At 46.2% G+C, this 27,025-nt stretch overlaps 2 protein-coding genes across 8 annotated transcripts in view; one reads left to right on the plus strand and one right to left on the minus strand.

Moving 5' to 3' along the window:
- The first annotated feature begins 1,152 nt into the window (after positions 1-1,152).
- On the plus strand, positions 1,153-7,977 carry MRPL35 (mitochondrial ribosomal protein L35). Its single transcript, XM_069583169.1, has 4 exons — positions 1,153-1,245; positions 3,140-3,329; positions 4,187-4,331; positions 7,631-7,977. The coding sequence occupies exons 1-4, from the start codon at positions 1,203-1,205 to the stop codon at positions 7,817-7,819; spliced, it is 567 nt and encodes a 188-aa protein (XP_069439270.1). The 5' UTR covers positions 1,153-1,202; the 3' UTR covers positions 7,820-7,977.
- Positions 7,978-11,482: 3,505 nt separating this feature from the next.
- REEP1 (receptor accessory protein 1) overlaps positions 11,483-27,025 on the minus strand; it is a 135,843-nt gene continuing 120,300 nt past the window's right edge. For 2 of the 7 annotated variants that reach the window (XM_069583126.1, XM_069583123.1), the window contains 4 exons: positions 24,392-24,427; positions 16,994-17,145; positions 14,403-14,470; positions 11,483-13,523 (listed from right to left, as the gene is read on the minus strand). In XM_069583126.1, the coding sequence (XP_069439227.1) occupies positions 13,466-13,523; positions 14,403-14,470; positions 16,994-17,145; positions 24,392-24,427 (314 nt within the window). In that variant the 3' untranslated portion in view covers positions 11,483-13,465. Of the gene's footprint in view, positions 13,524-14,383; positions 14,471-16,993; positions 17,165-20,939; positions 20,983-21,153; positions 22,424-24,269; positions 24,428-27,025 lie in introns of those variants that run through there. The other 5 variants (XM_069583128.1, XM_069583129.1, XM_069583124.1 and 2 more) reach the window with 5 other exon arrangements.

Here is a 27,025-nt window from a genome sequence, read left to right on the forward strand (position 1 = left end):
TCCTTGTCCCTGACCACCTCAACCAAAAGCCTTCTCTCCTTAACTTTGAATGCCCTGTGAGTCAGTTATCTGCCATGTAGTTTTGGTCTGTTCTTTAGTAAGTCATGTTTGACTTTTGCAACCCCATGGACTGTAGCCTGCCAGGCTCCTTTGTCCATAGGATTTCCCAAGCAAGAATACTGGAGTGGGTTGCCATTTTCTCCTCTAGGGGATCTTTCCCACCCAGGGATTGAACCCATGCATTGCAGATGGATTCTTTACCCCTGAGCCCCCGGGGGAAGCCTGTAAATAGTGCCATATATTGTATATGCCTCAATGGCACCCCACTCCAGTACTCTTGCCTGGAAAATCCCATGGACGGAGGAGCCTGGTAGGCTGCAGTCCATGGGGTCGCTAAGAGTCGGACACAACTGAGCGACTTTACTTTCACCTTTCACTTTCATGCATTGGAGAAGGAAATGGCAACCCACTCCAGTGTTCTTGCCTGGAGAATCCCAGGGAAGGGGGAGCCTAGTGGGCTGCCGTCTGTGGGATCGCACAGAGTCGGACACGACTGAAGCGACTTAGCAGCAGCAAGCATCTTAGACAACGAAGATGGGAGAGAGTTGTTTATTTTCTGTTTGAATGAAACTTTTTTTTAATGTGTAATCAATAATTCTCAGGAATAAGATAAGAAATGTAAATTGTTCAGAAAGAGTTAAGATGTTGTTCTATCAAATGACAGTGCTATTGATTACAGAAAAAAAAAAGTGTGTGTGTATAATGTCCTCAGGATATTTACATTGATTTTATTAGAGCTGGAATTCAATTTTTTAAAATTTCTAATAGTGCCCCTACTTCCTATCCATTTAGCCTAACATATAGTAGCTTTGGGAGGATACACTGTATCCTCAAATAAATTGAATGAAATGAGCAAAAAGAAAATGTTTCAAATGTGTTGGTACTTAAATACATCAATCAAATGCTCAGTAAGAATTTATTGAGAGCCTACTATATGCCAGGCGCTATACTATAGGCACTTGTTTTACAGCGCTGGAGGACAGTCTGGCATATAGAAGACATTCAATAAAGGTAGATCTGACCATCCCTTTATTCATTTTTCTAACTCCCTTTCTTGACTCCGCCCAGGTTAGTTTTCCTAAAGTCCCTCTTGTCCTGAAGGTTTTAGACCCAATGCGGCTGCCGTACGGCAGCGTTGCAAGATGGCGGCCTCCGCGTTCGCTGGTGCGGTGAGAGCAGCCTCCGGTCAGTGAGAAGCGACGCGCTCGGTTTACGCCTTCATAGAAGCGGGGACTGGCGCGGGATGGAGTGGACGTTTAACGTGGGTGGAGGTTAACAGGAAAGGAAAAAGAAAAGAGAGGTGGTCGTTATTGAGGACTGAAGCTTGTTCCGAATTTTCTCTGGAGTGGCCTGTATTCGATCTCAGCTCCAGAGAGCGCCGAAATTCTTGGACCCTCGCGGACCTGGGGTTTCCCCCGGTTTCCTCTTGCTTACCGGCTCGTAGCCGTTCCGCTTTCCCTAGAAAACAATCCCGAAGGACGAGGGTTAGGGTTAGGGGGTTGCGAGGAAGACAGAAAAGTTCCACCAAGGCCAGGATCCGTCATTCCCAACCTTTGACCTTGAGGTGTTACTTAATATTTTTGAACTTCAGAGGCTACGGCTCCAAAATAGGGCTAACAGCATCCACGGAAAGTTCCTTGTGTCCTATCTGGGACGTGGTATGAGATTCAGGCAGTGTGCAGGGGATGTGCCTGTTTGGTTCCCTCAGTCCCAGAACAAGGGGTCTTAAAAGAGACAGGAGTGAGGATTGCCTTCACTCTGAAGACTTTTGCGAAGGTTAGAGATCATTCAGATACGGTTTTAGAGAGTCCCATGGACAGAGGAACCTGGTGGGCTATGGTTCATCCAGTTGTCGAACATTTCCATCAATCTGGAGTTTTATCAATATACACACTCTTTATTATTATTGTTTCTAATTTTTATTGGAAAATAGTTGATTTACAATGTTGTTACTTTCTGCTATATAGCAATAGTGGATCATACATACATATACATATATCTACTCTCTTTTAGATTCTTTTCCCATGTAGGTCATTACAGAGTATTGAGTAGAGTTCCCTGTGCTATACAGTAGGTCCTTATTAGTTGTCTATAATATGTATAGTCGTGTGTATATATCAGTCCTAGTTTATCCTAGGACTAGAATATCTCCTAGTTTATCCTTCCCCCCTGGTAACCATAGACTGTTTTCTTCATCTGTGACTCTGTTTCTTTTTACGTTCACATTCTTGAGTCCCTCACTAGTCTCAGTCAGAATCTGCAAGTGGAGCCCGAACTCTGAGTGATTCTGCATTGCAGCCATGGACTCTTGAGTCTGGTGATTGTGTGAAAGATTGATAAAGAAGACACCTAGACCCTCCATGTTCTGCCTTCTGAGCTGCCACCACTCCTCCATGTTAGGTCCGGTCCCTGCTCCCAACAAGGATTTGTCTCAGCTTCCTCACTTTTGCATGTGTTATCCTACTTAGAACTGTGCCTCCTCCTCTTGTGGCCTGTTCATGTTCGAGAGGGAAACTCAAGTACCTCTTATGTTATCTCTCTGCCGCTCTGGTCTCTCCAAGGAGCTGTGGAGCTTTCATGTGTCTGCCATGCTGTTTCCTGTGTTATGGGAGTTCTATGTCACCACAGTGTAAGATCTGGTGGTGGGAATTAACTTTACATATGTTTTGTCCTCTACTGTTGACCACAAAACTAGGACATATCAGACTAGATTTTGGTGGTGGTAGCATCTCTCTTAAAAAAGGATTGACTTATACACACATGGGTAATTTTGTAGTGTATAAGCTATATCACAATAAGGATAAAAAGTTCCACGTGTGAGTCTAATGCTCAAGACCCATTAATTAATTATAGCACTTAGTCGCTTTGATGTTACTTCATTTTAAATATCTGGGTGTGTATTTTTTTGTTTGTTTTGGCTGTGCCCCTTGGCTTGCAGGATATTAGTTTCCCAATCAGGGATTGAACTCAGGCCCCAGCAGTGAAAGCACCAAGTCCTAAACACTGGACTGCCAGGGAATTCCCTGGATGCATATTTTGGAGTGTCATATTAAGTATATATGCTTTTGTCTCTCTGCAGGAATTTTACGGCCCCTGAACATTTTGGCATCTTCAGCCTATCGAAACTGCACCAAGAATGTCTGTCTTAATTCTGTACTGTCCTCCCGACATTTCGGTCATATTCAGACACCAGTTGTGTCCTCTGCTCCCAGACTGATCACATCTGTCAGAAGCCTGACATGTGGGCAGACTGCCACAGTCCTCAACAGGTTGAGTATTATATTTCGGTAAACATGACTCTTGGACAAAAATTCTAAAATCTTCATGCCTACCACAATATCTTAGGAGTAGATGAGATTCTGTGCCTACCAACAGTTGATTATATAGAGTTTGCTTGATAAGATTGGAGAATATGTATGTTAGCAGAGATGTCCACTCAGGACCCACTTCTGATGTTCTAGATGTGGTTTTCAGGGTGGAAGCTGTCAGCCAAAGTAGAAACTGGATAAGATGCTCAACTTAACAAGGCTGGGCTGCACATGGTGCTCATTCAGTCAGCCAAGGTTTAGTTTAAGCACTCCTGGGTGCCCAGCACCATACTCGGCAGAAACCATACAAGGATAAAAAAGTTGAAGCCCTCAAAGAAGGTTTTTTATTTTTATTTCTGTATATGACTGCATCAGGTCTTAGTTGTATCACGTGGGCTTTTTTGGTTGCAGGCCCTAGAGTAGGCTGGCTCAGGAGTTGCCCCATGGCATGTGGGATCTTAGTTCCCTCACCAGGGATTGAATCCACGTCCCCTATATTGGAAGGCAGATTCTTAACCACTGGATCACCAGAGAAGTCCCCCTCAAGGAGTTTATAATCTAGTGGGCAGATGGGTAAGAAATCAGGTGATTAAGTTATACCAGCGTAAATTCTGCAGGGATTAAGAGAGTAGATTATGGAGGGCTTGCAAATTGATGATAGTTCCTATTCTTATGGGTAGCATCATGGATCATTTGAAGTAGTAGTGTATATTGAAAGTCACCTTTATTCCAGTGGAGCTGCTGCTTTCATTTCTACGAAGCGGATTTTATCCTTTAATGTCTTATTGCTGAGTTAAAATTTTTTTAATGTATTTTAGAATGGCCCTCTTGATCCCAAACGTCCTGAAGCCACCAGTCAGAACTGTAACATACTGCAGTTCGAGAAAAGGCAAGAGGAAGACTGTGAAAGCTGTCATCTATAGGTTTCTTCGACTTCATAGTGGCCTGTGGCTAAGGAGGAAGGTGAGTCTTCACACAGTGACTTGCTTAGAAAAGGAGTGTGAGGTTAGATGGAACTGAAGCAAAATTCAGTTAGCCTGTTCCTTGACACATCTTCCCCACATCTTGGCAGTAGCTTTTACAGTGCTGTGCTTGAGTCCCAGCTTTGTGGGCATCTCTTCATGTAAGCGAATCCATATGAAGAAAACATGTTTTAGGATTCATATAACAAAATATTATTCACAGTGGCAGAAGTCTGTACTGCAAAACAGGTTCATCTCAGGTCTCTTACACATCTGGCTTATCTAAAGATTACTAGAATCCCTTTGAGGTTCCTAATGTGCAGTATCTTGTAGGGAGGCTCTGTTTAAGCTCCAAGCATTAAAACATTAGAGGGGACTTGAAGGACTTAGCTCCATGGTGAGGTTTGGGACTGAAGCACTTCCAGCTGACCCTGGATTAGGTTCTCAAGGTGACTTAATTTTTATGGCGGAATAGTAACCCCTCATAACCCCCACCCCTTCTTTTTTTTTTAACTTTACAAGTTTTTGTCTGTCAGTGTGTATGATTGGCAACCGTATCAGACAGAACTCTTAGTACTTAATTCTGATCAGGAACCACGGCCTCTAGAGGGGGACTCTGACAGATTACAGATTATTCCTGTTCTGTCTTCTCCCACAGCAACAGGTGGGTAAAAGTGAATGTGGGCTTTTTCATTCATATCCTTAATTATTCATGGAAGCAGAATGGGTAGTAACTAGAAAGCAGCTGAAGACCCGAGTTTTCTAGGACACTATTGATAACTATTCAAATCCTAATTCCCTTTTACTATTTGGAAGTTAACAAACAATTCTTTAAAGGTCAAAATTTGTTTCCCTGTGAAAATAAAGTAATTGGTAGGATGGTCTCACCATTTGAAGGGTTGAAAGGATTATCTTCTCTCTTATAAACTATCCTAAATTTGTAGACAAATAAGTTGACTGGCACTCTCAGCTCATTTCTCCATTAGAACAATCCTGTGGTAGTTAATTTCTTACGCTAGTCAGTAGAAGTTCATGTAACCCATAAGTACCTGAACTAAGTAATTCAACAGATAGTTGTGAATTTTGTGCCATTGGAAACATTCTTTCCCCTTTGCTAGTAATTATTTCCAGGTCCACATGTGACCCAAGACTAAATGAAATGGCTGGTCTTCCTTGCCTTCCTTTCCACAATCCCTTTTATTGGGCTCTGAAACCCTCACAGGTCAAATGACCTGGTCAAGCTCCCCAATCATAATACCTAGTCCCTGCTCAAGACCCCCAAAATGTTCCATATATAGAACAGCCTGCTTCATCAAAATCTGATTTTAAGAAGAAAACAAAAAAATCCAGATGGGTTAATTTACACTAATGTATAAAAACATTAGTATAAACATTTGTATAAATGTTTATATAATATGCCTCTGCTACTGCTGCTAAGTCGCTTCAGTTGTGTCTGACTCTGCGACCCCATAGATGGCAGCCCACCAGGCTCCCCAGTCCCTGGGATTCTCCAGGCAAGAACTCTATTTGTTTTTATACAAATGTTTTTATATTTATATTTTATATATAAAAATATATATATTTTATATTTATACTAATTAATTACTAAATACTAATTATACTAAATACTAATTAGTATTATATTAGTATAAATATGTATATTTATATATAAAATATAAATATAAAACATTTATACTAATTAATTACTAAATAATTAATGCTAAATACTAATTAGTATATTAGTATAAATTAGTATAAATATGTATATATATATATAATATAAATATAAAAACATTTGTATAAAAACAAATTATTTTCTGCAGCACAGTTTCATCCAAGTGTTCCTAGTCTTTATTCCCTTCTTCCATTTCTGACCCTAGAGACTGTCTAAGAAGTCTCAAGCACTTTCTCAGTGGCCACATTCCACAGAATAATCTTTGACGGAGATAATTCTGTTGGTGACGGGCAGGACAGTAAGCTAGCTAGCTATCTGTCAGATCCACAGGGACCCAGTTTGGCTTGCAAACTAGAAAACCTGTTAAACAGATACGGGGATTTTGCTTTGAATCTTTCAACTTAAAATTGTAAGTACTGAGAAGTAACAATCTCTGACATTGTAAAGTCAGAACTCTGAAATAATCCTTCCTTCTTTCTAAGCCTCACTGTACTCTATAAGTTGCTCACCACCAGTGACACTAAGGCATGTGAAACCCACAGCACCTTCCCATCAAAGAGTTGTGGCTTTGTTCACTTAGCATGCTGCCCTAAAGGAGCCCTTGGCTCTTACCAATGGTTCAGGTTCTGGTCTCACCTTGCCTATAAATTACTGTATGGTTTTAGCCAAGCATTAACCTGGATGGCACATAAGGTCTCTTCTACTTTAAATAGACTATTGGGACTTTCTTGGAGGTCCAGTGGTTAGGACTTCATGTTTTCACTGCCAAGAGCCCAGGTTCAATCCTTGGTCAGGGAATTCTACAGGCCACAAGGCCAAAAAAAAAAAGGAAAGAAAAAAGAAAATAAATAAGCTACGATTATAGTTTTTATATTCAATCTCATTATCTGTTTCTTCAGAATTTCGTCAGAATTAATTATGTATGGATGATATATATGGCAGTTCTGGATTAAACATATGGTGTAACTATTCCTTCAGCACTCTTCCTAAGAGTTTTCCTGTAGTCATTATTCCTCAAAAGAGTACTTATTACAGAAACTGGTCCCCAGTGTGTGAAAAGGATAAATGACACAGTATACTTGAGAACTCTGCTTCTCAGCCCTTGTAATACTTAGTTCCCATAAATGAACATACGTGTCACCAGTCAGCTAGTACTCTATTATTCTTGACATTTTGAAGAGAGTAGTGTAACGGTTAAGAACTCTAAATAGTTCTGGGACCTCAATCTGCTACTTAACTGCTCTAATTGTTTCTCTTTTATCTGTAAAATCAGAATAATAGTACACTACTGTTGAAGAGATAATAAGGTAACGCATATAAAGTTAGCTGTTAAAATTGTATATCATTACCCTGTACTTCACAAGCCACAATTTATTTAGCTTTATTTTCTGTGACTTTAAATAATCTTTTTAAAACCATTAAGTTATTAATACTTGTTTTTCAAACTATGCATGCTTTCTGTGCCTACCCCCCGTTGAGAATCGTATTTTTCTGAAAAACATACCAGCCCCTATGAAAGTTTAGTCTCTGTTCCCAGTGGGCCTATAAACCATAAGTAGTGAAGATAATCTGTTTTTTTCTATATAATATAATGTTGTAAATGTCTTTGTAATATTATCTAACAGGCTGGTTATAAGAAAAAATTATGGAAAAAGACGGTTGCAAGAAAAAGACGCTTAAGGGAATTTGTCTTCTGCAATAAGACCCAGAGTAAGCTCTTAGATAAAATGACGACGTCTTTCTGGAAGAGGCGAAACTGGTATGCTGATGATCCTTATCAGATGTATCACGATCGAACAAACTTGAAAGTATAGATCAGAAGATCCATGATTTCTCAGTTATTAACTGTGTATCTGTGTGTGTATGGTGTCTTTGCAAAGATGAAGTGGTATAAGACATGATGTAAATTGTACCAACTGATACTTGGAACATGGGGTACCAACATTAAACTTAACAATGTTTTAAAACTTAATGGATTAAATATTCCCAGATTTGTTTGGGGAAATATAAATTTTAAATTATTGATTAATTTTAACAAATGGCAGTGACTTAACTAGTTGTTCCACTTAGGCTTATTTAGTTACAAGGCATCTCCAGTTGGGACAGACATGAAAAGACTATAAAGCTAACAAGTTAGTTCAAGCAGTGTGACTTTATTTTAAGGACATGTGCCAGAAATACAGGAATACCTCACACCACCCAGAACTAACCCCCAGGCCTCAGGGAGAGTAGAAATTATAGGGTGATCCTGGATCCAAGGAACCTCCAGGGGCCTCAGCAGCAGAAACAGTGGCTCTTTAGGCTTGGGTGGTCTGCCATGCACGTGACCAAGTCCTTTTTACATCACTGGCTCCATTCTCTCCTCTCCAACTCCTCTGATTCACAGCTGTTGTTTATTCTTAGTGTCTGCTGCCTCATCCTAAGGCTAGCTTGCACCCTTTGAGGTTCTTTTCTACCCTCAGTTTTTCTGACCCTCAGCTCCAGTCTCCCGTCTCTAATTACCAAGAGAGTCTAATAGGACCAGTTTGTCTTTTTATATCAGGTTTCATCATGGGTCACTGACCAATCAATGTAAGGACTGACTTTTCTTAGGTCAGGAGCCCACCCTGGCTCATTTGATTATGCTCGAGGTTCATGTAGAGCCGAAGATAGTTATGTGAGCAGTTTCCCTCAGAGGTGAGCCTGGGGTGATAACACACACCTGGTATACCAGGTAAACAGTTATCACGGAGTTTACTGGAACAGGACTTTTTATTGAGAAAAGAAGAGATAAAATAGCCTATCAATATGCCCATTCATGAAATAGAGAGGCTATATAAGTGGAGACAAAAACTTCTTAACCAGGAGTTAAAAGATAGTATATTTCATAAAAGTTAATTTATCCCCTTGAGGTTTCACATGTTCAACTGTGAGGGTAAATGTTTTCCAGAATTTTCCACATTGTAGAATGTAAAGGGGAAAAGGTAATTTCAATCATTTTTAGAAATGATGCACGATGCATTGTTCACTTGAAGAGGACCAGGTAAGCAGCACCGAGGAAAATTCTGTTTTTCAGGAATGGTTATAGTCCAGGGCAGTGGTTCTCAGCTCTCCCATCAGAATCATCTGGAAAGAATGTTGAAACAGCACAGCATTTTGCCTGGCTGAAAATTATCATTAAATACAATTATGCTTCAGTTACTGCTTCAGATCCCTTAGTAGTTGATGATGATAAGATGTAGTTCAAATAAATTAAAATATAACCAAACTGTCATTCTGTGGCATATCAGAGACTAGGGTTATTAGAGGAATTCCTTGAAACTAGTGTGTTCATTAAAAGGAAAAAGGGCGACAAACAGAGTGTTTTAAAACTGCAAGGCCAAGTGTGTGCCAGGTTCCCCTGGTGGCTCAGCAGTGAAGAATCCACCTACAATGCAGGACACCACCCTGTAAAGCAAGGGACACGGGTTTGATCCCTGGGTCAGGAAGATCCTCTGGAGAAGGAAATGGCGACCCACTGCAGCATTCCTGCCTGGAGAATTCCATGGACAGGGCAGCCTGGTGGGCTACAGTCCTCGGGATCTCAAGAGTCGGTTATGACTTAGCGACTCCACCACCACCACCACCAAATGTGTGTCTCTCTATGGGACCAATTGAAAAAAGAACAGACATTTGATTTGAGAATCTCAAGAGCCTGAAGCATGGGATGGCTTTCTGTTCTGATGAGGTTTCATTTCCTCCTGCTTCCTGTTCCTCACAAGGGCTCCCCATCATTTCTCACTCGCCTGGTTCCTTACCTCTTCCACTCACCCCTGGAAGCAGGATACAGCTGGTGCCCTACAGAGCCTTTCACATGCCTTCATGACTTCTTAGTGCAGTGTGGACAACCAGGTCTTGGGGACTCAGAGCACCTTGGTTCCCCTCTAGGCCAGTGACAGGAGAGGTAGAGATGAGGACAGGCCCAGCAGCCAGAGATGGACTGAAGTGGAAGGGCTAACTGGATTTAGAAAAAGGAATTTTCATATATATAATTTTTGTTTTGTGGATAGCAGGGCTTATCAGACACTAATTTTGTAGTTTGACAACAAAATCTTATTAAATTAAAGGTCTATCTAAGTGACATTCAAGTATATGTAAAAGTGTAATTTATTTATTAAGCACCTGCTATGTCCCAACATGTAGCCACAAAACAGCTAACCCTCCTATCACCCTTCCAAGAAAGAGGGTGACACTATCCATCCCTAGTTTAGATGTGCAGAAACTGAAGTTCACAGAAGGGAAATACATTACCCAAAGTACAGCAAGTGAGTCCCAGAACCCAGGTTGTCTCCTTGGAACCTTGTATATTTCCAAGTTTTCCAACAACATGAAAATTCACACTGAAATCCATAAGTGACTGAAATCTAGCACCGTAAATACTAACCACCACCTCATGACACTGAAACAAGTCAGCTTTTAAATTTGATAACTTTGCTTTTCTGTTCTCTTAACCTGGTTAGTCACATTTCCTTTGACCACAGACTTGGCTCAGTAAATGAATGAATGAGTGGATTTTCAGCCTGCCTTTGATCTCTTCTGTCTGTCTCGGAATCATCTTCTTTACCTGCTGAGCCTATGCTTTACAGTCCTCATGTCAAACGTTTAGGACTACAAAAGCAAAGAAAAAGTGTGTTTCATTGTGCTGTAAGTCTTTGTGACTGCCCAGTGAAGCGTACATGTACCCGTTTCTGTCTTTAAGGCGAGGGCTGTAGTTGCATTGAGGGCCCCCACACCACCCGGTGCATCTCCGTGTGCAACGCCCTCTTCTGACCTGCACACGTTCTCCCGCATTTGCAGATAAGAAAGAAAGCAGGTTCCAGGAAGGAACGCAGCAGGCCAGAGGTCTGTCTGCACAATTGAAAGTGCCTTCCAGCCGAACTGCTCTGCGTTCACAGCTACCTAGTTTCCACTGGTGACCTTTAAAAATGTAAACAAACCTACTGCCAGATGAATGTTTTATGTGATCAACTGGTTTTCAAAAGCACTGATAGCATTTAATATTTTCTCTCTGCAACAATTCTGTGCAGTAGGCACAGCCCAGACACCAGGCCCGTTAGTGACTGCACACTCAGCTTCTAATCCTTGCTCATGAATACATTTTTAAGATATTTGTTTATTTTATTTGTTCCTGTGGTGAGCCATCATGGCTGCACACAGGCTTTCTCTGGTTGCGGCGAGCGTTCTCTGGTTTCAGTACACAGGCTTCTCAGTGCGGTGCTTTTTCTTGTTGGAGAGCATGGGCTCTAGGTGCGTGGGCTCCAGAGCTCGGGCTCAGTAGTTGCGGTGCCCAAGCGTAGCTGCTCCATGGCATGTGGGATCTTCCTGGACCAGGGATCAAACCGGTGTCCCTTGCATTGCAAGGCAGACTCTTAACCACTGGCTCACCAAGGAAGCCCAAATACATTTTTTTTTAAATGGATTTTCTCTTTCTTCATAAGCCCAACATTTACAAAGATGTCTTTTAAAAGAAACATGTTAAGACTTTATTCAAGATATAGATCAGGCATTATAACAAAACAGAACTTCAACCTTTGGAATACTGTAATTTTACATCCCTTTGATGCACAGTCCAGTATACTATTTGATGATGGATCGTCCTATAGGATTACAGAGATAAACTAAGGGGGAGTGTGCACAGTCACCATTCAGAACGCCAGTCCTCTGGTGCCTGCCGTTCACGAATGAAGCACATCCTTTACCATTTCCAGTGCTGTGCAAGATGAACAACTAGGAAGGTACTCAATGGCGGTCGTGGTTGACAAGCACTGTTATCACAGACACACGGACAGTTTACTACGGAGAACACACAACTCAGAGGCCAGCAAAGTGAGCAAGCTATTCACACAAAGCCAGGGGGGATTATGCCTAACTCTCCAGTTTGTAAGTACAACACCCTCTCTCGTCTCCTCAGAAACAGAACAGGTGCTCAAAAGCAAAGAAAAAGTTACTACGTGAAAGGTACAGACTTTCCATTAGCATTTTGTAAACAGCCCGTGTCTGTAAATCAGTAAATTCAAAACATTCAGCTTTATCGTCTCAACAGAACTCCACACCACTATGTGTACACTTGGAGGCATTCACATTTTTACGTCAGTCCACACAAATATACAGCTTGTTGGATAAGTAAACACGTTTTGCCAGAAATATGACAGCTGCTCTCAGTTGTACAGTGAGTGTTTTTAAGAAAGAAACCAATTCCCTAAGCAACACCTGAAGGAAAAATAGTTACGTTAAGACAGCAGTTTGGGTACCTTTCTATTTTTTTAAATCTTAAATGAGAAGTAATACAGCTTGTCTGAGAGTAGAGTGCTTCAAAGTTATTTTTGGCATCGTTGAGTGCAAACTTGAGAGCCCATACTTGTTAAAACTCTCCACAGTAAAATGGTGAAAATATAGCTTGTTCACAATAGGATTTTAATCTCTGCTGCTAAAGGCATTTATTATTTTGGCCAGGAAAAAAAAAAGTTGCTAAAAAGCTGCTTAATAAGCTTTTTTTTTTGCATTTGTTTCTGATAATTCTGGGTATTCCCAATAACAGGTAAATACATTTTAAAGCATATATTTTTCCTCTGTCTGAAACTACTTTGTGAGCTTGAAGAAAACAGGTTTTCTAACAGGATTTAGCTGTTGGTGGGTATGGGGCACAAACATTAAACAGACAGCCTCTGTTTGCCCTCCTGAACCCCACATTTGCTTTTAGGTTTATTTTCCTAAATCCTTTTGTAAATTACCAAGTCACCTTCAGAGGCATTATGAGGAAAAGGGATTTAAATTTGCAATCTGGTAACAACTTCAAGTAAAACCCTTTCCGATGTGGCTAAGATCCAGCCAATGTGTCATCAGCAAAGACTGATGTAGGTTTGTGTAGCTCAGTCATGCTACTGTCTCTAACTGGGCCTGTTTATAGCTGACTGACAGTAGGTTCTATGTGGTACGTGACACTGATTCTCTAGTGTTCAGGGCCTACCTATGAACAAACACGATCCAAGTATAATAAGTAACTGGGTTGTGACCCCTGCATGCATCACACTGAAAGGAAACATCAATTCTAAGCACAAGTAGACGAGTCCTACATTTAGGCTTGGCGCTTCCAGTGGGGAGCACCCGCCGCTGACCGAGATGCTCTTTCAACCAGATTCTTCTTTTCAGGTAAAATTCTCAGTCTAATTAGGGAGTCGCCTCAGACGGCGGTTTGTTCTCTTCCTAAAAGATGTGAGCCTGTATGAAATACAAGTGCCCATGAACATGCCACTTCTGTCTGGCTCACACTCCACACAACCCAGGAAGCAAACAGAGGGCACAAGCCACCACTGCCGGTGGAGCTGAGCAGCAGGTCACATTCATGAAGACACAACCTCTACAACCTTCTAGAACCCAGAGTTGGGATCGTTACCCAGATGTCTCAGATGTACTTCACGGAGCATCTGAAACAAAGCATGGTTCTAGGGTTGGTTTTGTTTGGGTGGATTGGTTTGTTTTTGCCAGTCACAGCGCAGGGTTCTATGAAGGAAAAATAAACACTCAGTGATTCGTCACAACAATCCCAAGAGTTTACATCCAAAGGTGAGCCAACCTGCCTAAGGCAATGAGAAGTCCTCACCCCGGAAGGACTCAGAAGCTCCTAATCCTGTGTCTATGGGGGAGACAAGCTTCCTGTGACTTTTCTCTTATTCTAGGCTGTTCCCCTGACCTCATTATACCCACCTCTGGTACTGAAATATCAAATCTCCATTCTAAACTTCTCTGGTATACTGACTGAAGAATACAGACCATCGCCCTGTAGGAAAAACGGATGTCCTTGAGGTGTGTTTGGAAGCTTCGTAAGCACATCTGAGACACCCTCCAGAATTAAAATAATCTTTTACACTTCTGTTTTTGCAGTTTTCTTATACATCAGAACCTCTGGCAGCCTTTGCAAGTCCACGGTATCAAGCCAAAAGCCATAAATATGTACATCATAGTCCAAAGTATTAGTATCAACAAAAAAAAAGTTTTTAAAAAATTGCTTTGTTTGCATATATAGGACTAAAAACAAAGTATGCAACAAATAAGTTACAAATGTACATCTCAGCAGCTTGGTGGGGGGATTCTCTTGTTTCTGCAAACACTGCTGTCTATGCCAATCCAATGGTGGGAAATGACTAACCTCAGAAGACCTAAGGTCGCACCCCCCCCACACTACCTTTCCCTTATCCTCTCCCCAACAAAATAAAGAAAAGGAAATGGGGGGCTCTTAGAGGGGAGAGAGGAAAGGGATGTCCGAGGCTGTGCACAGAGCACACCAGCTTGCGGGTTTCTATGTGATTAGTGAATAAATAGCTCTTTAAGGCAGAGAAGAAACATTCTGTGGATCCGGTGCTGTTGGCTCATCTCACTCACGTGGTTTCAGTGGCTGAGGATGAGGTACTTTTCTTCCTGAAGCGAGATCGAAGGATTCTAGGCGGTGCCTGGCAGAGAAAACAGAAACAGGACTGACCCCTCAGTTTGGTATAAACACGAACGCTTTTGAGGACAGTACCTGGATGGGTTTGTGTTGGGACTTCAGCTCTTCCGGTCAAAAGTCCATGTGTGTGAGCAAGCTGGTGGGGCTGGGGACCCCCTTGGGGTCTCCACCACAGCAATCAGAGTGGCCTCCTAAGCATCCCCATAGAGCTGAGCCAATGGAGGAGCCCAGTGCCCCCGTCTTCATGCTCTCCTAAGTCCCCGCACCTCCCAAGTGCACAGCTGCATGGAAGCATGACAAAACTTGTTTCTGCCTTGGGAGCAAAATGATCTTAACAAGTGACTCAGCCGAGAGAAAGGCCTCTCCATCACTTCCCTGGCTTTTGTTATTTCCTTTGGGAACTGGCCTCGCGTTTCTTGGTGCATGCTTAAAATTTCCATCACTGAATTTCCAGTCCTCCTCCCAGATGTGAAATCCTTTCATGCAGAAGCAAACCACACAACACAGGAAACACTGGCTTTCTGCATGAAGGGTTCTACCTCATCTCCCCTACCAATGACTATCAAGGGACCCCCTCCTCCCATGGGACACAGATCATGATTAAAGACTAGTTTCATGATTAAAGAAAAGCGAAATACTTTCTCCTGGCATAGTGCACTCAAGGGGTTCACCACTGGCCCCGACCTACCCTCAACTCCCATCTGTCCACTTCTCTGTACTCAGCTGCGTTTTCTACACTATCCTTTCATATCTCCATCCCTTCTGACCAGAGGCCTTTCCTCCCTTCTCTGTCTGGTTATCTCTAGTCCTCTTAGGAACAAGCTCCAGAGTCACTCCTGAGCCCCACCCCCACAGCCCAGTCACAGCCAGGATCAACTCCTTGGTTCTCACACTGTTTAGCAGATGGCAGGCCATCAGAGACGGAGCCCACAAGGGAGCGAGCTGCTCTGCGCACTGTCTTCCTCGGCCACACTGTGCCTTCCTGGGGGCAGGAAATGCACCACCCTCTCCCAGCAAGGAGCTCCGTGCCCAGCGGGCGCATGGAAGGGAGGCGGGAGGGAAACAAGCACCAACAGAAGGCTCTGGCCTTCCATATACTGAGTCCTCCCACCACACTGATGACAGAAATGTTTACCAGCCACCTCTGGACAGAATGAGAGGAGAATCAGTGACCTGCCTCAGGCAGTTTAACCATAAGCAGTAAAGCAACATGGGCGGTTTTAAAAAACAAAACCAGGGACTTTCCTGGCAGTCCAGTGGGTAAGACTTCACCTTCCCATGCAGGGGGAACGGGTTTGATCCCTGGTCAGGGAGCTAAGATCCCACATGCCCCGTGGCTGAAAAACCAAAAATAAAACCATAAAACAGAAGCAGTGTTGTAACAAATTGAACAAAGACTTTTAAAATGGTCCACATTAAAAGGAAAAAAGAGGCACAAACCCTCAAGACCTAGAATGGTTCTAGCACCTTGCATGCCCTCTGGGCTGGGTCCCTCTCCCCATCATGGGGCTGGCCAGGCTGTAAAGGACTCCTTGGACAGAGTCCAAACCCAGAATATCTTCTACCAAAACCTCTCAGTTCAAAAGGACCCCTGCGTGCCCCACTTTGGGAAGGAATCTGATGAACGCATGCGCTCTGCGGTGGGAACAGCTGTGACCTTGGTGGGAACAGGCCGCCAGGCCTCTGTGTTGGAGAAGGGCAGCTTGTCCACACACTGCCTCACCTGAGTCTCACAAGGGTCTCTGCACTGAGGGCAGGGGGGCTCCCAACTTGCCTCAGTTGGACTCTCAGGTTGCAGCGCTCAGCAGGAGGGGAAGGAGGGGAGACCTGATGAAACAGAGAGGAAGACTCTGGGGTCCCCCAATTTTGCAGGCCCTGCGTCTGAGCCCAAGGCTGTGACCCTGCCTGAGGCTCTAGGCTTGGCCCTCCTGCCGCCAAAATTCCATCCACATCTGCACTTGGCCAGAGTACATATATCAAGTGCATTGGTTTGCTCATTTGGCTGTGCCCCATCAATAACATTTTATGAACATCTCCTGGGTTGGCCAACAAGTTCATCTGGGTGTTTCCAAACCTGAACAAACTTTTTGGCTAACCCAGTATTTTGTATCGGCTACTATGTTGTGACATGGAGATAAAGAGATGAACGAGCTCTCTTTATAAAGACATGTCATAAGACATTCTGAATCTTTCTCTCCCTCAAAACACTCATTTGGTTTGCTTCTCACTCACACATCATCTTAAGTTGGTAGCTGGGTGTTTTGTTTGTTTTGTTTAATCCCTAGACACGATCTCATTTCTTCTATTCCCAAATAAAAGTGGCAGGGTCTTTTTCAGCCCTTGGCAAGTAGCTAGACGCTACCTAGTGGCTTCTCCTGCCTATTTGATGGAGGGAAGTCTCCCCTCCTCAGGCACTCAGGAGATGTTGGGTATCCCAAGAGATGCCACTCTCAGGAGCCCCAGATCTCCAGGGCAAAGCCCTCTGTGAAAATACACGCTCCACCCCACAGCCCCCGATACCATGTACCTCCAGGGGGAACTCCGTCTTTCGAGGTGCTTTAAACTTGTACATGAAGTCCAGCAGGTCTTCCTCCTCCTCGTCAGAAAACGCCAATGGGTTTTGGACCTGGTGGGGCCCCCAGGCCTTCACACCACCCTCATTCACATCGCCCTCAACCACTGAATGGCCATTTACAATCTACGCAGGGGAGACAAAGTACAGCAAGGTGGGATCAGTGCAGAAAGGAGCGAAGAAGGGCAGGCCAAGGTTAGGCACACAGCACAGCAAGCCAGGCCAGTTAGGAGAACTGAGGCCCCGACAGCTTCCTGGAATGTTGCAGGGGATCCAGGACCACTGCAACCGTGAGGCACTATGCACAGGAACAAGCAAAGGCTTCAGAATCTACTGACAAGCTATCGGAGGACATGGGGGTCCAGGTGGGGGTACCTCTGTCTTAACAGATGGGTCACACCCTACAGCTTAGGGCTGTAAGGCCACACCAGAAGAACACCAGAGGGAAAGAATATCCTCTGGAAAGGATGGTGGCAGTGAGTTCCGGAGGGGAATAACACAGTTTTCTGCATGATACATACAAGCTGATGGTGCCTTAATTATACTTGCACATACAGCTCCGAGCTGTCCTTAAGAGAGAGGATGTAAAATGCCAGGAAGCCTTCAGAAAGAACCTTAAGCAATGTAGATTTTTCATATCAAAGGCCAAGTGCTAGACAGAGAAGCAAAGGAGCCTGGAGGAAGGAGAACCTAGCCGCAGTCTTCCCCTCAAAAGCAGCAGCAAGATTCCTGTTTTGGTCTGCCATGACTAATCCACGTGGAAAACTCCAGAACTTATTTGTGTCACTGTTGTTGTTCACTCAGTCATGTCAGACTCTTTGTGACCCCATGGACTGCAGCACGCCAGGCTTTCCTGTCCTTCACCATCTCCCGGAGTTTGCTCAAACTCATGTCCATTGAGTCAGTGATGCCATCCAACCATCTCATCTTCTGTTACTCCCTTCTCCTCCCACCTTCAATCCTTCCCAGCATCGGGGTCTTTTCCAATGAACTGGCTCTTCAAATCAGGTGGCCAGAATATTGGAGCTTCAGCTTCACGTCACCGAGTATTTCTGCAACATCGAATGTGGAGCATATTCCATGTCATCTGGCCACGTGATCCTATCTCAGTCGAGATATAAAATACTTCCTGTCCCAGTCTATCTGACACTCAGAGACATATCTTTCTAGGCTTCGTATATTGTTTTTACCTAGAACCACAGAAGGCAGAGCCGGGGGCCCTCTGATCACTTGATCTGACCACCCGAGGCCTGCAGACAGAAACCAGAGCTGTTCTGGGACACCCTGCTACTTCCCCTAAAAACATGTTCAGCCACCAAATGTATTCTCCCCATCAAAGAGCGTATGACAGCATCCAGTGTGGACTTCAAAAAACTAACAGTGGGAGCCTAGTCTTAGCTGCTTTCCCAGTCATTGCTGCTATACTCCCAATAAACAACAGGGGGCAGCATGAGAGCATAGTTGTCTTAACCATGAATTTCAAAGCTGACTTGTAGACTGGGAGCGACCAGCTGAGACAGGATAGAGCCTAGCCTGAGATTGTTAACTCTCCTTTGCATTTTATTGCTCCTGTGCATTCCCCAACCTGTTTCCTCTGGGTTTAGGCTCTCTCTGGTGCCTTCCCCTGCCCAAGTCAGCTGCCTCGCTAAGATGGATGAACGTGAAAACTGGTCAGTCTGGCCCTCCTTGGATGCTCTGGTCTTCCCCAGCCTGTCAACTCACCCGGAAGGTCTTGGAATGTGTAGCACGTGGCTTGTGCCTCGAGCCCGAGTTCTCCTGTCCATCAGTTTCTGCCTCAGCTTCAAAGAAAGTGTCCTGAGCTATGGCTGATCCCCCTTGGTCCCTCTGAGCAGCGGATGCAGGACTGCGCCCACAGTGGCCACCCATCCACTGAAAGAGGTGGAGTCCTGACATCCTCTCAGAGGGCTCGACTCTTGTCCCAGACAGAACTCAACATCCATCACAAGGACATTCCTCTGAACACCTAACAGGAGAACAAAGAGGCAGGCCTGCCTAGGACCGAAAGACCAGGGCAAAAGCAACCTGCCCAGGTCTGCCCCAGCACAAAATCTCCCATCTTGAAAGCAGACTAGGGTTTGAATCTGTGCTTCTGCACACAAGGTTCCCTCTAAATTCAGGGCCACGGCATTCCCTCTACGTATCACTCTGGGGTTCAGAAGGCAGCCCAGAGTCACCAAAAGATCCTCAGGCATGGAACAGTTCAGCCTGCTCACCCATTCTGGACTCACTGGGACTGAGCAGTGAACTCACACACTATCAGAATAACAACAACAACAACAAGTGCCATCTCAAGAATGAAGCAAAAATGCTTTGAGTTAGTTCTCCACTGCATCCTTGAGCAGGGACTAAATGGTAGAAAAGAAGGGCCACTAGGAGTGATGGATCAAGGGAAGTCCAGAGATCCAGGCAGGAATGGAAAACAAGGTTTCAACTCAGCAGAGGTGGGGAGTGAAGGAAGTCAGTGTGGGCAGCTCGGGGACCAGAAGTATCTTCTAATAGAAGACACAGAGAGAACCTCTTGAAAAGAGGAGAATCCTTCTGGTCACTGTGTTCGTGGAGAGTTTTTGCCAAGAATGTTGTTTGTAATATTCTGCTTGAGTCTTAGGACTTAGGAGATGAAACACTGTAGACAAGCTGAGCCTCTGAGCCTCCAGATGTCTACTGTGTTGTGACAGTGAATCTCTCACTCATTTTTGGCTGTGCTGGGTCTTTGCTGCACTCAGGCTGCACATGGCCTTTCTCTAGTTGCAGCGCACAGGCTTCCCATTTGGGTGGTTTCTCTCGCAGAGCATGGGCTCTCGGGCAGGCGGGCTTCAATAGTTGCAACACATGGGCTCAGTAGTTGCGGCTTCCAGACTCTAGAGAGCAGACTCAGTAGTTGTGACATACAAGCTTACCTGTCCCGTGACATGTGGGATCTACCCAGACCAGGGATCGAACCTGTGTCCTCTGCATTAGCAGGCATATCCTTAACCACTGGATCACCAGGGAGGTTGGACAATGAACTGCTTAACTGCATTTCGCTCTTTGCGCTGGCTGCGAGGAAGCCCAGCATCTCAGACTGTCTATGACTTTGTGACAAGCACCTATATTTTTCTTCTCGTTCTGACTCCATCTTTCCTGCCTCCTCCCTTCCCCTCCAAGCTTCATTTTTCTTATTTGGTTTGATCTATCATCTGTATTTCCACAAGCATACTTAAATCCTTTAGGGAACAGGGAGGAGTATCAGTGAAGAAATAAACCCCACAGAACATGGGCCTATCTTTATGGGCACCCAGATGAAAATAAGGGGCTGAGCAGAAACGTGGTGCCGGACCTCCTCAGCACTCCTCTTCCTGTACATCCAAACGGAATTTGTGATCCCACAGGTCCTCACCCAAAAGGGCGCTACGGTCTACATCTTAATACTCTGATGGCTCCTGAAGACAACTTGCATGAGGGGAGCATCTCATGCAAGGTCATGACCACAGCCACCTGCAAGCCTCAGGGGGTGGCAGCCAAGCCCTCAAGCCCACAGAGCTGACCACAGTGGCCAGGGCTGGGCGGTCTCCAGGAAGAGACAGGGGTCAATCTTATTTCCCTCAGTGGGGGAGTGAGTGTGTGGCCTTGGCTTACTTTCTGTGTTAGCAAACGTGCGTAGAGCAGGCTGGGAAGCGGCTGCACCTCTTCTCTCTGTGGGGAGTGCAAGGAGGGAAAAACTCCCAGCCCTTCAAGGCTGAGCTGATCCATCTGCAGGAGCCCCAGGCCTCCCCACAGCCCTCCCCCAGGGCAGCAAACACCCCGGGTTAGTGAACACTTCCACATAGCACACATTAGTGGGAGCCATTAATCAAAGTCAGCAAACACGTTTGAGGAGAGCATGCCCATCTGGACCACTTACATCCGAGTCCCCAACAGCCACCGAAGAGAAAGGAAAGAATATCCTGTTAAAGAAGGACCTTTGGGGATGAAACTCACACACATGTGGGAGTGTTCGTGCACACGCACACATACACACGCACTCACTCACTCACTCACTGTCCATGCTCCAAACCTCTGACAGCTCCTGCTACTGAGGAAAGAAACTGCCCCAGGGCCCCACTCACAAAAAGATGCAGTTCTCTCTCTCTTTTAATAGGATAAAAAGGGATGATTCTGCTTTTTAAAATGTGTCCCATCTACTTGATTTTAAAAGGTGGGGGGACCCACCTCTATGACTCATTTCGAGCAGTGACAGAATTCAGTCTTCAGTTCTATATAACATCAAGGTAGGCAGAGAGAAAAGTGGGGAGAAAGGGCGGTAGGGGTGGGAGACAGAGATAATAACAGAAGCACAGAAAAAGAGAGGCAGATGTGCAGGAAGCAACAGGAAACGGCTGACAGGCAGGCCAGAATGGAGCAGAAAGTTCTCTTGGGACATGAGAGGCATGGATGGAAATCATCTCATCGTTTCCGGGGACCAGGAGGGCCCCTCTGGGCAGAGCATCTGTGATCCACAGCATCCGTGCCCCAGCCCCAGGTGTGAGACACACCTCCCCCTACACCATCTGCTGACGCTTCACAGCCAGCACCCTTCACGGGTCAAGATGGAAGGGTCCCCGGAGCCTCAAGTTTAATCCCTCACCCCATTTTACAGAGGAGGTGACTGAGGCCTGGAGAGTCGAGGAGCTTTCCCACCGTCACAGAGGGAAATGGTGCAGATGATTCACTAGCTGTTTCCTGGCAAGGAGACCTCAGGGAGATGGGGTAGAACTCCAGGGCCTTGGATGTTCAGAAGGCTGAGAAAGGCAGGGCTGGGGCAGAGGCTCCCAGATCATGACTCTGAGCAGGTCCACCCCAGCCTGAGGCCTCCACTGAGCCCCACCTGCGGCCCCATCCCCAACAATCCCCATCCCCACAGCTCCGAGGAAGGCCAGGCTCTACTCAGTGCTCACCACCAGCTATAATTCTATTTTAACTTCTATTCTAACGTCCTAGAAAGGCAGGCTTTGATGATGAAATCACCAGGTGTCGTGGGGGTGGCGGGGGCGGAGGACTTCCCAGAGGGCAGCATGGAGCAGGCCCACCGGGCAAGAGCAGAGCAGAAGGCTTCTCTCTTCTCCCAGGTCCCAAGATGACAGGATCCCATAGGGAAAGGCTTTCTGAGTGGCTTAAGGTATTTACAAACTCCAAATTGTAGGGTGACTAGGTCGAAATGAACATAGCTGCCTGAGGTCACTGGGATGGGTGTTTTCCACGAACTAGTGCATCCAGCAGGCTTCCCAGGTGGCGCCAGTTGTAAAGAACCCGCCAGCCAATGTAGGAGACGTAACAGATGCGGGTTTGATCCCTGGGTTGGAAAGATCTCCAGGGAAAGGGCATGGCAACTCACTCCAGTATTCTTGCCTGGGAAATGTAATGGAGAGAGGAGCTGGTGGGCTATGGTCCGTAGGGTCACAAAAAGTTGGACACAACTGAAATGACTTAGCAGCAGCAGCGTCCAGCAGACCCGAGTATTATGTGCCAGTAGTGCTGGACACAGCTGTGTGCAGCCCCTGGGTTTCTTTCATCCTTGTTGAGCCTATGTACACTCCTCTGTTCCGGCAGGACGATGGTCCCCACAGCCTCCTGCTCAGGAATCTTTAGACCATCCATTCTCATTAGGCTCATGGCCTCTGAAACCCCCAGGTCTTCTATAGACCTTTAAAAATCCAAGAGCTGAAATGTCTAAGGCAGGGGTCCCTAACCCCTGGGATCTAATGCCTGATTATCTGAGGGGAAACTGATGTAATAATAATAGAAATAAAGTGCACAATAAATGTAACGTGCTTGAATCATCTTGAAAGCATCCACCCACAACCCCAGTCCATGGAAAAACTGTCTTCCACGAAACCAGTCCCTGGTGCCAGAAAGGTTGGGGACCACTGGTCTAAGGGACTCCCCTGGCAGCCCAGCGGTTAAGGCTCTGTATTTCCACCGCAGGGGGTCCAGGTTCAATCCCTGGTCAGGGAACTAAAATCCCCCATGCCATGTGGTGTGGCAAAAAAAAAGAAGGGCAAAAGTCTTAAAACTGAAAAAATAAAGGGAAAAGAGGATCCTTCTTAGAACACAGCTCCCTGTCTTCCTGCTCGCCACTTCTGTGGGAGGCATGAACCACGTCTTGGTGGCAACAGGGCTGGGGGCACAGGCAACCGTGGCACTAGGCTTGTCTCCCTCATCCCCCAGCCCCACACCAGCCAGCAGGCCAGGGCTGGCCCCTCTTGCCTTCTGAGCCAAAGGAAACTCCTTCAAGGGGTTGTAATGGGGACTTGGGTTAGTTCAGCACCATCTCTGGTCCCTCACATGTTAAGATCAAGGAAAGAGCAGGAGCAGGTCAGAAGAAAGCCACACAGCCCAGACACCACCCTCACCCAGGGAGGGTGGCAGCAGAGGCCCTGGCCAGGCCTGGGAGAGCCCGGGTCCATCCCCCTGAGGCCTTCTGGCCATCACAGTCAGCATCATCACCATCATCACTCTTCAAAAAGCCCTTTCACAGATACTGTCATAGCAGCGCAGTGAGGTGGGGAAGCGGGAAGCTCTGCCTCTATTGGAAGGAAACCCAGGCTTATGGTGGTTAGGCCATTTGCACACAGTTGCATGGCTGGCGAGTGGCAAAGCAGGACCAGGGCTCCCTTGGCTGCACAAGGACTGAAACCCCCAGAACTGCAGGGCTCATCACTTCCGGGGACCCGGGTAAGTGCCTGCACTCCTATCACAAAGAGCACAGGGAACGATGACTCTGTGATGGTTTTAAAGTCTCTCCATATTCCTTGTTACTCCTCCCTCCAAGAGGTGGAGATGAATTCCCCTTCTCTTGAGGATGGGCTGGACTTAATGACTCACTTCCAACAAACAGAACAAGGGAGAAGTGATGATTTTGTGCTTTCCAAGACAAGGTCCTAAAAGGTGCTGTAGCTTCCCACCTGGCCTCTCTCCTGCATCACTCACCCTGGGTGAAGCCAGCTACCATGTGGTAAGGATGCTCAAGCAGCCGCCGGAGAGGCACGTGGAACGAGCTGAGGCCTCCAGCCAAGAGCCACAGGAAGGCTGTGTTCAGTCAAGCCTTCAGCCAGCTGTGGCCCTGACTGACACCCAGACCATAACTCTTGAGAGTCCCTGAGCCAGAGACACCCAATTAAGCTGCTCCCAAATTCTAGCCTGAATTCGCTGTAAGATAAGACACGCTTACTATTTAAAGGAGTTAACATCCTCACCCCACCCCACCCCCTGACCCTGCAGCTGAAAGGGAGCCCCAAGGTCAGACACCAGCTCACAGTTAGAGCCTCCTCCCAAGGCAGGTCTTGCACGCTCCAGGGAGGCTGGCTGTGTACTCACCTTTCCGGGTCCTGCAGGTGGAGCAGCAGGTACACACTGTGGGGACGGGGCATCATCAGTGATACCCCTCACCTGGACAGGAAGCAGCCCCAGGCCAACAGGGAGGCCCCAGGGAGGTGTGGGCATCCCCATGTGTTCACTATGGGATTCCCAGAAATGTGGGTCTCTGTAGAGACACCAAGGTGGGAGAGGGGATCACCCTAGATTCTGCTTCCTCACAGGTGCTAGAAAATGCCCTTGTATGGCGCGCAGAGGCCAGTCCTTGTGACCTGCAGCCCGAGGGGAGGGAGGGGATGAAGTCCAAGCTTCCTCTGAGAAATAACTCCAACTGCCCCTTCTCTCTCTCTCTCTCCCAGTTCAGCATGGCCTGCAGAAAACCTGCTCACACTGACCTCTGAATCCCCAAAGGGCTCTCTGTCTGGCGTTTGGCCCCAGTGGCTAACTGGCTGCTGCCTTACACACTCCACTGGTCTTGGTGTATATCTGGGCCTTGTTATTGTGTGTATGTGTGTGTATGCATGCTCAGCCATGTCTGATTCTTTGTGACCCCACTGACTGTAGCCAGCCAGCTTCTTCTGTTTATGGGATTCTCCAGGCAAGGATACTGGGGCAGGTTGCCATTTCCTTCTCCAGGGGAACTTCCTAACCTAGGGATCAAACCCACATCTCCTGTATTGGCAGGGAAATTCTTTACCGTTGAGCCACCTGGGAAGCCCTTGGTATACAGTAGGTGCTCACTGAATACAGGCTGTCTCCAAGTTCATGGAGGGCAAAGATCATCCTTTCAATTCCCTTTGTACCCTTCCCTGGGTTCAGTACCAGACTTGCAATTAATGATGTCTGACAAAATACCTCCCAGGCCATTTATTCTGCAGGGTGGGCCACAGAAATTGCATGGTGTTATTTCATACCAATTGGCATGTATATTTTACATAAATTATTACATAATCTCTTATTCCATTTTGTACTTTTTTCACTAGGCCTCATGGTTCCAAACTGTACCTAAATGTGCACTGAAACTGTTCCTTCCAACAGCTGCACACAACTCCCTGGGGTGTGCAGCCACCGCGTCCTACCCAGCCTGTCTCCAACAGTGGCCTCCGGTCCAGGACTGGCAAATTACTAATACCTCAACTGCTCTCCTCACCACCCCGAGATGGAGGCCAAGTAGGGATTCTGGTGTCTCACCTTCAAAGGCAAAGTCTGAAGCGAACTGGGTTCCTTTCCTGGTCCAAGGACAAATCCTCTGATAGGAAGGTTGTGAGACTGAATATAGGCTCAGTGGGAACAAGAATGGCGACTGCTTGGTGACGTTGGCCTCGCTGTGTTGCCATCTCTGCCCAGGCCCAGGGTCACTCAGTCAGGACAGATGCCCAGACTCGGGGCCATTTCCCAGACCAAACCATTCCTGGTGTCCGAGGCCAGGGCCGGGAAGGGCACACCAGCTGGGCCTCCTTTGGCGGACTTCCACTTAGGCACCCTGACCCTCCCCTCCGGGGCTATGACAACTCCAAAGCCTCTGACCTGGGTGCTTCTGCCCTTGACCCAGGCCCTGGGCCATCTTTCACCTGTCTTTCTTTCTGAGCTGCCTTTTATTTTAGGCCCAGAACAGCTAGGGCAAAGGCAAGTCAACGGTCCCTGTCCTTCCTGCTAGGTCAGCACCCCGCTTGCTGGCCCTGAAATCATGGGTGCCACAGCCAAGGGCGGGCAGGGAGGAGACTGCACTTTGTCGCAGCACAGCAGGCTCTGGTTCCCCAGGAACTCCACTCCCGGGGAACCAGAGAACTCCACTCGTTCAGTCTGCAGACCTGCAGCCAGAGTGCCCCCGTGCTCTCTGGGGCATCATGGAGCACAGAGCGGGCAGGGCCAGGAAGACAAATCAACCTAAGTCTGTTCCCATCAGGCGCTGGCCTGGGAAAGTGGGCAAAGCCCAGGGGATGCCCCCATCGCCTTCTCTTTTATAACTGCAGTACAGCTGACTCACAATATTTACTTTCAGGTGTACAGCAGAGTGATTCAATATTTTTTATAGATCATACTCCATATAAAGATGTTATAAGTAACACAGATAAGACTACCTTGGTGGTCTAGTGGATAAGACTCTGTGTGTCCCCTGCAGGAGACACGGATGCGATCCTGGTCAGGGAACTAAGATCCCACATGCCACGCAGGGTGACCAAAAAGGAAGAGAAAAACCTCACACAATCCTAGCTGTATTCCTGGCCTGTGCACCGCATCCTTGCCACCTGCTTTATACTCAGCAGTTTGTAGCTCTTAATTCTCCTCGCCCATTTCACCCTCCCCCTCCCCTCTCCTCTGGCCACCACCAGTCTGTTCTCAGTACCTATGAGTCTGTTTCTAGTCCATTATATTAATTTGTTTCATTTTTTAGATTCCACATATAAGTAAATATATATAGTGTTTGTCTTTCTCTGACTTATTTCAATAAGCATAATACCCTCCAGGTCCATCCATGTTGCTGCAAATGGCAAAATTTCATTCCTTTTTATGACTGAGCAATGTCCATCTCCTTTTAGATCCTACCAGACCTCTCTTTTTCCCAGTTTTGAAGCTGCTGCAAATAATCCGCCAAGGGGAGGACTAAGCAGGAGACCTGGATTCTGGTCCTGTGTG

This window comes from Ovis canadensis, chromosome 3 (genome assembly GCF_042477335.2).
Source record: "Ovis canadensis isolate MfBH-ARS-UI-01 breed Bighorn chromosome 3, ARS-UI_OviCan_v2, whole genome shotgun sequence".
Taxonomy (NCBI): Eukaryota; Metazoa; Chordata; class Mammalia; order Artiodactyla; family Bovidae; genus Ovis; species Ovis canadensis.